This window comes from Scylla paramamosain, chromosome 27, assembly GCF_035594125.1.
Source record: "Scylla paramamosain isolate STU-SP2022 chromosome 27, ASM3559412v1, whole genome shotgun sequence".
Classification (NCBI taxonomy): Eukaryota; Metazoa; Arthropoda; class Malacostraca; order Decapoda; family Portunidae; genus Scylla; species Scylla paramamosain.
The window spans coordinates 14875085-14887559 of NC_087177.1; the positions used below are offsets into that span (position 1 = coordinate 14875085).

The window sequence follows — 12475 nt, forward strand, 5'->3', positions numbered from 1 at the left end:
AGTCTCCATTTTTGTCAGTGAGCCCGCAACAGCCCTGTGGGGCCCCAATGAAGGTTGTTTGGTGATAATCTTATTAGCGAGAAGTAGAGAGTGACAGCGTTGGCGAGACGGGCCACTACCTACACTGCTACTATATTGCATAGTACTATACTTAGTCTACTTTTTTTTTATGTCGTGGCGATAATTTTGGTAGCGAGTAGAGAATGACAGCGCTGGCGAGACGGCCAACCACCTACACTGCTACTATTCCATATTGCTCAGTACTATATTTAGCCTACATTTGTCCTTGTGAATATTCGAAGTGTTGAAGGTCGACAGGATTGTATCTGAAGTGAAAGAAAAATGGTACTGAACGTCAAGAAGTCTGCCCTTGGAGGTGACGGCTATTTTCATCATTGAAGGTTTTCTGGGACGCAAAACCCAAAAAGAGGATTTTTTTTTTTTTTTTTTTTAGTAATACAAAGATTAGTGAAAAAGCTTATCAGTGTCTTTTTTGGTCATTATTGTGCCCTTGCAATGTAGTGACTGGAGCTGAGGGAAGCTGATGAATCCCTGTGCATGGGGACTGTCGCCTTTAATGCTACTCTTAACACCAAGACCTTGCGGGTTGTTTGAGCGATGACACAACTTGGGGGCATATTCTGAAACACTCGTCCTCACCTCCACTACTTTCAAAAGGTTCTAGTTGAAGTTACCCCGGGTGCTTTTATGGTTCTGTTGACAGATTGATAAAAAAAATTCTACACTATTAACAGGCGAAACACTCTTAAGAACCGGGTAATCATCTCTGTGTGCTTTAAAAATAGTTTTGGTGAAAGAGCATAGCGTCTCTGATTAAGGGACGAGGTTGTCCATTTGCAGTAGTGGACCGAGGAGCATCTTCGTCAGCAAAAACCCTGTCATTTCCAAGTCATTTTCATGTCTTCCACACACTCGTACGTCAGGTTCACCGTTGTGTTGTGTTCGTCACTTGCCATAAGAACAAACTCTTTACCAATGAGTTGATGCTCCATATTCTAAAAAAAAAAAAAAAAAAAAAAAAAAAAAAAAAAAAAAAAAAAAAAAAGATAATAATAAAATAAGATAAAATAAAATAAAATTTAATAATAATAATAATAATAATAAAATAAATAGATAAAAAATAACCCTGTACCATAAGCAATGCCCAAGATCCGTGGAAGCTTGGTCATGGGCGATGGAATGTGGGGCATGGAAAAGAGGAGGCGGTGATTCATTGCTACCGGAAGGCTGGCGTGGCAGGCAAGCTTCCTTTGTGTACTAAGTCCTGTCCTACAATGTTAATGAATACGTGCTGGCCTTTTGAACTTGCGTAAGAAAAAGAACGTCATGTATTGCTCATCGGACTGACGTAATTCATAGAATTGCTCTGAATGTATAGGAAACCAGTGGTGAACGAGACCTGGTGGACGCAAGGGGCTCAGATGTAGCCGCTGTGTTCTGGCTGCACGTGCGCCTGTGGGACTACTAACAATACTTCAGCGTTACCATCACAAGCGTGTACTTGGCCTTGGGATGTTTACAGCGATGCCACACTGTACATGTCTTACTGGACACTTCCAGGTCGCTCCCATTGCTTGACAAAGGTGCTCTGTGTCAGGATGTACAGGGTGTGTCAGCGTCACCGGTGTGGGTTTGGCTCCAGGAAAGAATTGTGTTGTAGGCGTAATATATCCTAAGTACTGATGATGACACCAGGCTGGCACCCTTCTCGCGTGGTGAGCCTGTGTGCGCATGAAGTAAATGCCACCCGATTTCTTTAGTGTGTATGTTGGTTTCACTTAACCTTTATCTGATAAGGTCACTAAAAAATTAGCAGTGTCGTAGTTTACAAGTAGAATCCCCCACCCTCACACACACACACACACACACACACACACACACACACACACACACACACACACACACACACACACACACACACACACACACACACACACACACACACACACACACACACGTGCCTAACTTTTATTACAAAACAGTCGACTAATTTCTTGTATGTATATTCGTGAACTATCGGTTCCAAATTGCAGGTGATGAGGCCGCAGTGCCGTCACGGAAAACGTCTCCATCACCTCACTTGCCGCTCACTGAATTTTGAGATTCCATGAGCCTTGAATGGTTCGCTTATTGTAGATTACAAGGCAAGTTGAGAGAGACGTGGTGTGCATTAATTGTTGTCTGTCGAACCGTGTGACAGATTCCAAATAGCTCATTCCTTCTCATGCACCGTGTGATGTGACATGGTATCAATCAACGAGAGACCGAGATTGTTTCTAGGCGCCTTTTGCCGAAGGCTGAGCAATAACCGGTGGCCCACGCCTTGGAACTTGGATAACAAAAAAATATCCACAGTTGGCATCAGTCACAACTTTAGTGCCTTTCAGAGCCACGACGTATTGTGGAGTGAGCTTGAGGTGGTGAAGTGAAACTTGAGTAGGGGAAAAGCTTGGTGCCGACCGCCGCCGCTTACAAGCGGGACGGGGCTGTTTCATACTTTCTCCGCCACACTTATAAGCCAGACTTGAACCTACCCGAGGCATAACTTTACTGTACCGACAAAGTCCCGCGGATACGCCCGGTAGTTCCGTAATTATAATAAGAATACACAATCTTTAAGACAGCGTCGTAACTGGAGGTTTCCGCAAGGTCTTGCAGCTCCGTAAGCCATAGCAGTGCGCCTAGAACAGTACGGAAGACAAAATGTCCTCTTAAGTCAATTCGAGGACGCCGCTGTAAGTACATTACAAACACCCCCCTTATCCCATCAGAAGCAGAACCATATTCAAATATTTTCAGTCTGTTCGTTGAGCTATCTGGCCTTCACTGTGGGCGGGCATCTATCAGATCACACTTTGATCATGTAATATGTCGGGAACTTGAACTAAATACATTGTAGGTTAGAGCAGCACGACGGGTCGCTGGTGGCATTCCGTGGAAACGATAAAGATCAGGTCACGTGGCTTGGTTGTATATTGCGAGTCACCTGTTGCCTGGCTTTGAACAACGTAATATTCATCATTTGGAGATACAATCTTCACGTCTAAGCAGCATGGACATCGATGTATGACTTGGGTGTATGAAAAATGACACACCGTTTTGGTAAATTAAACGGAAATGAGAAAAAGATTGCTCTTCTTGAGGAATCACTTGGAGAACATGAGGCTTAGGGGTCATGTGTGTGTGTGTGGGGGGGGAGGTGCGCCCCCCCCTCTCATCCCCCTCACTGGCGCTTGCATTGTAAGAACGATCTTCATTCTCTCTCTCTCTCTCTCTCTCTCTCTCTCTCTCTCTCTCTCTCTCTCTCTCTCTCTCTCTCTCTCTCTCTCTCTCTCTCTAATGCTTGGAAGCACCACCACGTTCAGAAACTAAACGTATTTTGTAGCGTTTACTGTTACAAGTATCATTATTGTCGAGCATCGAGTTTTTCGTTCCGTGGTGACTGGACTGTGACGCCGATTCACTGGACCTATTGGAGTTTCGAAGCCTACGACTCGGCGCCTCTGGAAACTGCAGTCATCATCCTGATTAATGATTTACTGAATCTGACATGAACAGCGTTTTCTTTATTTACCTCTTCTTTCCTCTTTAACAGTATTATTTACAGTAACCCGTGCGCGTAACCTACATTCGTTCTTTTTCCCCCTATCTTTTCGTGTAAAATTTGTTATGAAGGTTCATAATGCAATCGTAGTCTAGCTGTAAAGTATATAAGCAATCCATGCTTCTCACTAACATATGAAATGTTCGATTCATCTGAGACACAGATTACTACATATTACCATAGATCATTTCAAATATTTCATTCTGCAGTCGTCATTGCAAGAGAGAAGCAGAATTTGAAGCGAGATATTTTGTTGGCTCGTTATGTAGTGAAGCAGAGTTAGAAATCTCGGGAAAATAAAACAAGAAATTACTGTAGGTGTATCGGTAGCATGAGTAGTGTTGGTGGTGCTACCACACATTGCGTCAACTGCTGCAAAGATATTATCGCAAACTTGTGAAATAGATGCAGTGCAGTGAAAGAAATTCTGTTAACAAATTATTATTACAGGATATGTAATAGACTGCTCTTATGCACTTTTATTTTCCATCTTTGAGGCCATCTCTCAAGTGAACCGCCGCATGGGACGGAATCTTGCCGTGTGGCGCGGTCGGTGAGCTGATAGGTGTTGTGTTGTGTGCAGAGCCAAATTGCCCTGTGACGCCAATGCGTTTATCCCACTCCTAATTTAGAGGCAGTGTTTTAAGTGTGTACATCTTAAATCAGCCGAGGAAGTGCTTCCGAGTACGGGAAAGTATATAAGCAGACCGATAAAGCTCCACATCAAAAGGTGGAGAGTGTGTGATCGGGATGTAGTCAGCGCCGGGCGAGCGGCACCATGCCAGGTGTGGTGTGCCCCGAGCCCCCCGCCCAACCCTCCCCCTCGCTCCCCTCGTCCACCACCGCCGAGGTGTCATGGCCGCCCTCGGCACCCGATCCCCCAGTCTCAACTTGGCCGGAGTCAGAGTCGGGGATAGAAGATTCTGCGGGAAGTGTGGAGGGTGGGAGCATGCCTCTCTCTCCGCCCATCCCTATACCAACTCCTCGCCGCAGCAGCCTCCAGACCTCACGCACCGAAGCGTCCCCGCCCTCGCAAGATGACAAAAGCTCCTCAGCCCCAGCCACCGCCCACGAGCCTGACACCTCCTCGCAGCCCCGCATCTCCACCCCTAACCCCTCCACAGCACCTGAGGATGAATGCGAACCCACTGAGGGGGCCACGGAGGAGGAGGGCTGTGATGTGCCCACCATACACATCAGCGAGGTACGGCAGCAGCCTTCTCGCTGATCACCCAGTGAAGGGAAACTGCCCCATTAATAGCATACTAGATGGGTATAGGTTACTGCTTCACGCATTGCCTTAAGTCTTGCTGTTGTATTGTGATGACAAATTAATAATTATGTTCCTTACTGCGTTGTGACTTAAGTAACACCACTTATATTCTTACGAGAGAGAGAGAGAGAGAGAGAGAGAGAGAGAGAGAGAGAGAGAGAGAGAACTATAGTCGCACGAGTTGTGGCATGTCAATCATGTTCCTGACTTACAGAAATGTTCTGGGGCAATTTAGGGATGCAGAGGTGTCAGTTAGTAGGTAATGTTTAAGTGTAAGACAGTGACGTTGAACTTAATCCTATAAACCCTTTGGATAATTATTGGTAGGTACTTGTAATGAAGGTTATTCCTCAGCGCTGTCTTCCCTTGTGATAATGTCTGAGAAATCGGGTTGCGAAGATATAATCAAGTAAGACTGTTGTACAGACTCTGACGAGTGGAAATTATGTTCGCTTGAGATATTAACATTATAATAATACACCTCAAAAACTGACATCACAACATATATATATATATATATATATATATATATATATATATATATATATATATATATATATATATATATATATATATATATATATATATATATATAAAAGTAAGACTAATATCACAATAGTACACCTTTAAAGATTGGCATCACAACACTACGCTTCTAAAGATTGACATCACAACAATACACCTCCCAAAATTGACATAGCAATAATGCATCCCCCTTCCGTCAAAGCTGTAGACAACATTGTTTTTCTGATGGTAAAAATTATAAGAAGGAAACAAAGATATGAGACCTATAGATGGACCTCCATTTTTTAAAATATTACATCATCATAGTGGCAATACAAAACACAGCAAAACATCATTATTATTATTATTATTAGTAGTAGTAGTTGTAGTAGTATTGTATTTTGCTTTAACTTTCCATATAAAAACACTGATAATGCAACTCATTAGATGACTGGAGTCTCTCACTGTGTTGTTGCCACTTTGCATTTAGTGACAATATTGGTTCATAGAAGACCAGTTCATTAGCATCAGTACTTCTGAAGGCAGTCAAAGAGAATAGTATGGACATGAAGTACATATAGTACATGATGTTTTGTCTCTCCTGTAGAGCATGTCTTGGTGTAATTGTGTAATTACAAGGGAGTGTTATCTTCCTTGGCCTTCTCTGCCATTTCTTATATGTATAAAGAATAAAGAATTCCCTGCATGCCACCACTGATGGTATGATGATAAAGTATGTTCACCTTAACAATCTCCTCTTATCTCCAGTAGATATATAAAGCCTTCAATATAAGGAAAAGGTTTCACATTGCATGCCATGCCTTTAGACAGGTTTTTAATTTCAGCAGTTACTCATAAATAAAATTTTTATTTCATATTGTTACTTATATTTCAGGATTTCCTTTTAACAGAAGATAAAGTATATGAAGTACACGTGACCAGGGCATGTGTTTTAAATATATACATATATACTTGTATATATGTATAGTGTGGGAAACTTTACATCCATATTACCTATGGCTATTTTTGTCTTTCAGGATGCTTGTCCAGGAGAGAATGGTGTGGATGTGTCCTCAGCACCCCCTGTGCCAAAGAATGGGGGCATTGACTCTGAGACCTTTGACCTGGTTGGGACAGAAAACTCCAAAGCACCTTCATCACCCACCAAGTCTCCACATCATACACCTCTCAATGCCTCTCAGCAAACCAATGACGTCCTCCCCACTGACATGTCAGACACCACAGAGAGCGAACCTGACAGCAAGATAACATGTAAGTAAATGTTACAGCCCACTCATCTGTATGCATGAAACTACATTCTCCCACTTCCCAGCCATTATTTCAGGAGCTGGAATGAAGTGATGTTCTTGTTGCTTAATACTGGGTTATCAGTTTCTAAGTTCACAAATGAAAGATCTGTGCTTCTTTTACAGGTTTGTCGACTGGGGAGCTGGTGGCCTGCCCTAACCTGAGCACACACCACCAGGGCCGGGAGATTATCAACACTGTGTATGCTCTGCCTGTGGATGCTGTATTCACCCTGTTGTTTACTAACTCCAAATTCATGCTGGACCTCTACACTGCGAGGAAAACTACAGGTATGGATGTGGGCCTTTCAAGGGTAATAGCTGTGAGGACTGATGATGAGAAAGTTGGTGAGAAGTTTGTGTTATAGATAGAATAAAACAATAATTCTGTATCATTATGCAGACTTACAAATTATTTATAGTATGTAACTTGGTGTGCATGGTAAAGGACAGATGTCACACATACTTTCCAGCTGTTCATCACCCTTTACAAGTTGATCATATGTAATTATAGTCAGAAATAGTTACCAGACCAAGATGTTAGATTAATCTGTGTTTTACTAGAGTGACTTGATAAGATGTAGTTCAGGAAAGCAGCAAATTACTGTTTGGCAAGTAACTGTACCATACATATTTACCAAGTTAATGAAAACATTTTATTTTATTTAATCCTCACTGTTTTCAGATGTCATAGCCAGTCCATGGCAGAGTAATCCAGAAACCAATCAAAAGCTACGCCAGGTCACCTACACTCTTGCTCTTCCACCCAACAGTTTTGGCCCCAAGGTGTCACATGTCACTGAGACACAGGTATTCTACCAATAGGGTATCCTTGAGATTCCCAATTAGATATATGGACAAACATTAAGTACTTGAAAGGGAGCAGACACCGGTTCTCAATGAGAATAAAAGTATTGGATTATACTACTTAACACAAGATGAATGCAAGTGCAGTACCTTTAATTCAAGTGTAATGCCCTTCAGTTATATCCCACCTTTCATATGGCTGGGTGTCCCATTGAATTTACTAATATGATAACATTTTCAGGTGGTCTCCCCCTTCAGCAAGCATGGGGAGATATACACTGTTGATGCAGAGGCTTGCAATGCTGGGATCCCTTATGCAGACTCCTTTTTTGTGTCCAACCACTGGTGTTTGACCCGGGAGTCGGCCACAGAGACTAGACTCAGCGTTTGGTCTCAAGTCAAGTACAAGAAAAATGTGTGGGGTTTCATGAAGGGTAATTTTAGTTTACTTTTTTTTTTTTTTCCCTATATTATTTGAAGTAGTAAGGAAAGACTAATGGCCAGCACACCCAGCTCATAACCAAGAGGGCTTGGGTTCAAACCCTGTGCCAGTCAGAGATGGAATATATTTACCTTCTTTCATGCTGTAGCCTCAGATCATCTAGTATTGAGTTAGTATGAGATGCTTATGTGGTAGAAATGGAAAGCTGAGAATCTCAGCCTCATGTGTATATGTTGTGAGTGTAAATATGTGTATGTGCTTCCTCCAAGAGGCCAAAAATTACCTATGCCACATCTTCAAGGGCACATGAGGCAAGGTATATAACAAAAATTAAATACAAGTCCAGTATAATACACAAAGCAAGTGGTCTGCAGTGTTAGCAGTCTTCATTGCTTAAATGATAAGAAATGTACACCACATAGTCACCAAATTCAAATCTAAATCTTTAATGTTATTTTATTCACATTTAGGTGATTGCTATAAACCTAGAAAGATGTGATATTAGTCTTGTTCTTTGGGGTAATGGTGAGATCAAGAAGGATTATTGCTGCTATGTGATAAGTCCAAGATTACCAAGGCTAATAGATATGATTATGATTTAAAAAGTAGTTAGTGCTTTCAAGTAACATGGCACTTTTTTTCTCCAGGGGTGATTGATAAAAATGCGTATAGTGGTGTTGACTCACTGCTAAATGACATCAATGCAGCCTTGCTGGCAGAGGTTGACCGCACCAACTTGAAAAGAACACGCAGGAGGCGGCGGAGAGGAGGCAGTAAAGGAGAGCCTCCAGATGTGCTCCTTCCTTCACAAGTCTATCCAGATAAAGTCAAGGATATCCATAAGGCTACACAAATACCTGCCAGGAAGCTGAGTAAGTGGTTTCAGTTTTAGTTTTCATTATATTATTTCTTGTTTTATTTTAGTCCACCAAAGCTGAAAATCATTCAAGAGCATAGCAACTTGATTAGGAGTCATAGTAGTCCTTGTGTGTGTGTATTGACCTAGTTGCAGTTCATGGGAGGAGTCTTTGCTCATGCTGTCCCATCTCAATATTTACTATTATCCAATCTCTCTTTAAAACCCTGTATTGTCTTAGCATGTACTACATCTCTTGCCAACTCATTCCATACTCCAATAATTCATTGTGGAAAGCTGTTCTTTTTTTATATCCCTTCTACATACACACTCTCTTTTTCACCTTCAGGTCACATCCTCTTACACTTCTGTAATCCTACAATCCAATTTTTGTATTTTTAATGCAGCTTTCTGTATTTGTTGCAATTTCCCCTTGTCTCAGGACTTGGAGACCATAACACTGCAGCATATTCCAATCGTGGTCTTATCATGGTCACTGTCAATTTCCTCATCATATCCTTGTGTGTGTGTGTGTGTGTGTGTGTGTGTGTGTGTGTACTGAGTCATGTGCAAGATGTGACAGTTATCAGCTAACAACAAAAAGTCAGACTTTCTACAACTTTGAAAAGCATACTACATATTACTTATGCTTGCTACAGTTCTGATATTTTCTGCAATGGTTATGATATCAAAATGTGTTTTCAGTTCACTATACAATAGCATAGTTCCGTTCCTCATGTACCATTTCCCCACCATGAAAATGCTTAATTTCTGCATGATGAAACATTGATTATTGATTGTTTACATATTTTCTCTCTCCTTGTTCCTTTGAATTTTACAAAATCACTATTATTTTCAGCACTTCCAACAGTGACACCTGAGAGTAGTGGCCTGTCCAATGAAGGCCCAGTGAGACTGGTGGTACTGATCCTCATTGTTGTCCTTATCCTGAATGCACTTCTCTACTATAAGCTTTGGGCACTTGAGGACAAAATGTTCCATCGTTCTACTTCATATCCCACACTAGACCCTGCCATGTTCAGGTGAGCTGAGGTCTTTAGGTCCTGCTGTTGCAAGAGTCAGTCTTCAACACAAGCCTCTTGTTTCTCTAATTCAGTAAAGTTAAATAAATACCTAAGCCTTCTGGTTGAGTCATGGAAAATTATCATGCCTTTATATATATATATATATATATATATATATATATATATATATATATATATATATATATATATATATATATATATATATATATATATTGAGGGCCACTGGCCAAGGGCAATAAAAATTTGAATAAAAAAGCCCCAATTAAATGCCAGTTCCCAGAGCAATGCCAAATATCAAATAGCAGAGGATAAGTGTCTTGAAACATCTCCCATTGAAAGAGTTCAAGTCCGAGGAAGGAGGAAATACAGAAGCAGGCAGGGAGTTTCAGAGTTTACCAGAGCAAAGGATGAATGATTGAGAATACTTGGTAACTCTTGCAATAGATAGTGGACAGAATAGGAGTGAGAGAAAGAAGAAAGTTTTGTGCAGTGAGGCTGCAGGAGGAGGAAAGGCATGCAGTTAGCAAGATCAGAAGAGCAGGTAGCATGGAAATAGTAGTAGAAGGTAGCAAGAGATGCAACATTGCAATGATGAGAGATAGGCTGAAGACAGTCAGTTAGTGGAGAGGAGTTGATAGGACAAAAAGCTTTTTGTCTAAAAAAAACCTGTGTGAATGGAACCTCTCGTACATAGACAGATAAGGCCCCTGTACAGAGTTAGCAGTTGGGAGAGCTGAGAAAAACTGGCAGAGATGACTCAGAATGCCTGACTTTATAGAAGCTGATTTTGCTAGAGATGAGTTGTGAAGTTTCCAGTTTAGATTAGAAGTAAAGGACAGACCAAGGATGTTCATTGTAGAAGAGGGGGACAGTTGAGTGTCACTGAAGAAGGGATAGTTGTCTGCAAGGTTGTGTCAAGTTGATAGATGGAGGAATTGAATTTTTTTGGGGGCATTGAACAGTACTAAGTTTACTCTGCCCCAATCAGAAATTTTAGAGAGATCAGAAGTCATGATCTGTTTACTTCCTGAAGGGTTGGACATGTATGAAGATGTGTTAAAGTGCAGGGTGAGATCATCAGCGTGGAAGTGGATAGGACAAGTTTGGTTTAGAAAATCATTGATGAATAATGGGGAGAGAATGGGTGACAGGACAAAACCCTAAGTAACACTACTGCTACTTAGGAGAAGAAGAATGACATCTACCATATTAGCAATAGAACAGTCAGAAAGGAAACTTAGGTTGAAATTATGGAGAGAAGGATAGAAGCTGTAGGAGAGTAGTGTGAAAATCCAACCTTTGTGCCAGACTCTATCAAAAGCTTTTGATATGTCTAAGGCAACAGCAAAAGTTTCACCAAAATCCCTAAATGAGGATGACCAAGACTCAGTAAGGAAAGCTAGATCACCTGTAAAGTGGCCTCGACAGAACCTATACTGATGATCAGATAAAAGGTTGTGAAGTGATAAATGGAATCTTACTGTGGAGGATAGATTGAAAAAACTGTGTGTGTGTGTAACATTGTCCTCCAATATATATATATATATATATATATATATATATATATATATATATATATATATATATATATATATATATATATATATATATATATATATATATATATATTAACCCCTAATAACAGCTGTTTGCCATGGCAACCTATTCTCATAATGTGGGTTTTTAGGAGAAAAATCACTCTTAATCTTAGAGCTAGATTTCCTGTGCCCAGAAGTCCCATAAATGTAGTTCCTTGTCTAACAGTGCATACAGGGAGTAGATGAAATTGGCTTGTGCTAGGTTATGCTTCAGAATGATGGCAGATCATCTCTTTCTATGATTCTCACTTTGTATGGACTACCAGACAAAATCATGAAAAAGTGGTACGGAGCAGCTTTGTAAGAGTGCCAATTATTGTTCAAAATATTTCTCTATCCCCTCTGTTTGATTTAAGGGGAAAAACATCATCTGGCACATGTATGCATCACACATTGGAGCCCTAAGATGCTCACCACTGCATCACCTGTCAGTTAGGGGTTAAACTTGAAAACATTATAAATTATTATCTATAATGGGAAGATTACAAATATCAGGAGAAACTGATCACCATAAGCAGGTTATTCAGAACATAAACTGTAAAATCATAAATAAATAGACCATGGGAGTGTTTGGGAAATTTTTTAATTATAACAGTGAAAGGGTTAATAGTTTGTGCTTTATCCATTCTAATGAACTTGAAAATTGCATCAGGTCTGGTTCATCTGGAGCTTCCCTGGAGGAGTGGGTGAGGATACTCCAGCAACAAGAAGCATTACATGCAGCAGAAGTTGAAAGATGGCGCAAGTCCATAGAGGAGGCAGCAGGGTTTCTAAGAAAGGTAACACACACACACACACACACACACACACACACACACACACACACACACACACACACACACACACACACACACACACACACACACACACACACACACACAGTTGTTATGTTTAACTTGAGAATACTCAACTTTAGTTAGTTTTACTTAAAACAGAAAATAGAATTTCTAGTTAGATGATGTCTGTTACTCAAATAGAATGATATCTAATGATCCTTTCTGTTAACTTTTGACATGC

General features: G+C 40.8%; 1 protein-coding gene across 2 annotated transcripts in view; it reads left to right on the forward strand.

The window, feature by feature from the left end:
- Positions 1-12475, forward strand: part of LOC135114269 (protein Aster-B-like) — an 84310-nt gene that overhangs the window by 68221 nt on the left and 3614 nt on the right. For both annotated transcript variants that reach the window (XM_064030136.1, XM_064030137.1), the window contains exons 8-14: positions 6440-6674; positions 6836-7000; positions 7395-7519; positions 7758-7950; positions 8606-8830; positions 9674-9857; positions 12111-12237. In XM_064030136.1, the coding sequence (XP_063886206.1) occupies positions 6440-6674; positions 6836-7000; positions 7395-7519; positions 7758-7950; positions 8606-8830; positions 9674-9857; positions 12111-12237 (1254 nt within the window). The remainder of the gene's footprint in view (positions 1-6439; positions 6675-6835; positions 7001-7394; positions 7520-7757; positions 7951-8605; positions 8831-9673; positions 9858-12110; positions 12238-12475) is intronic.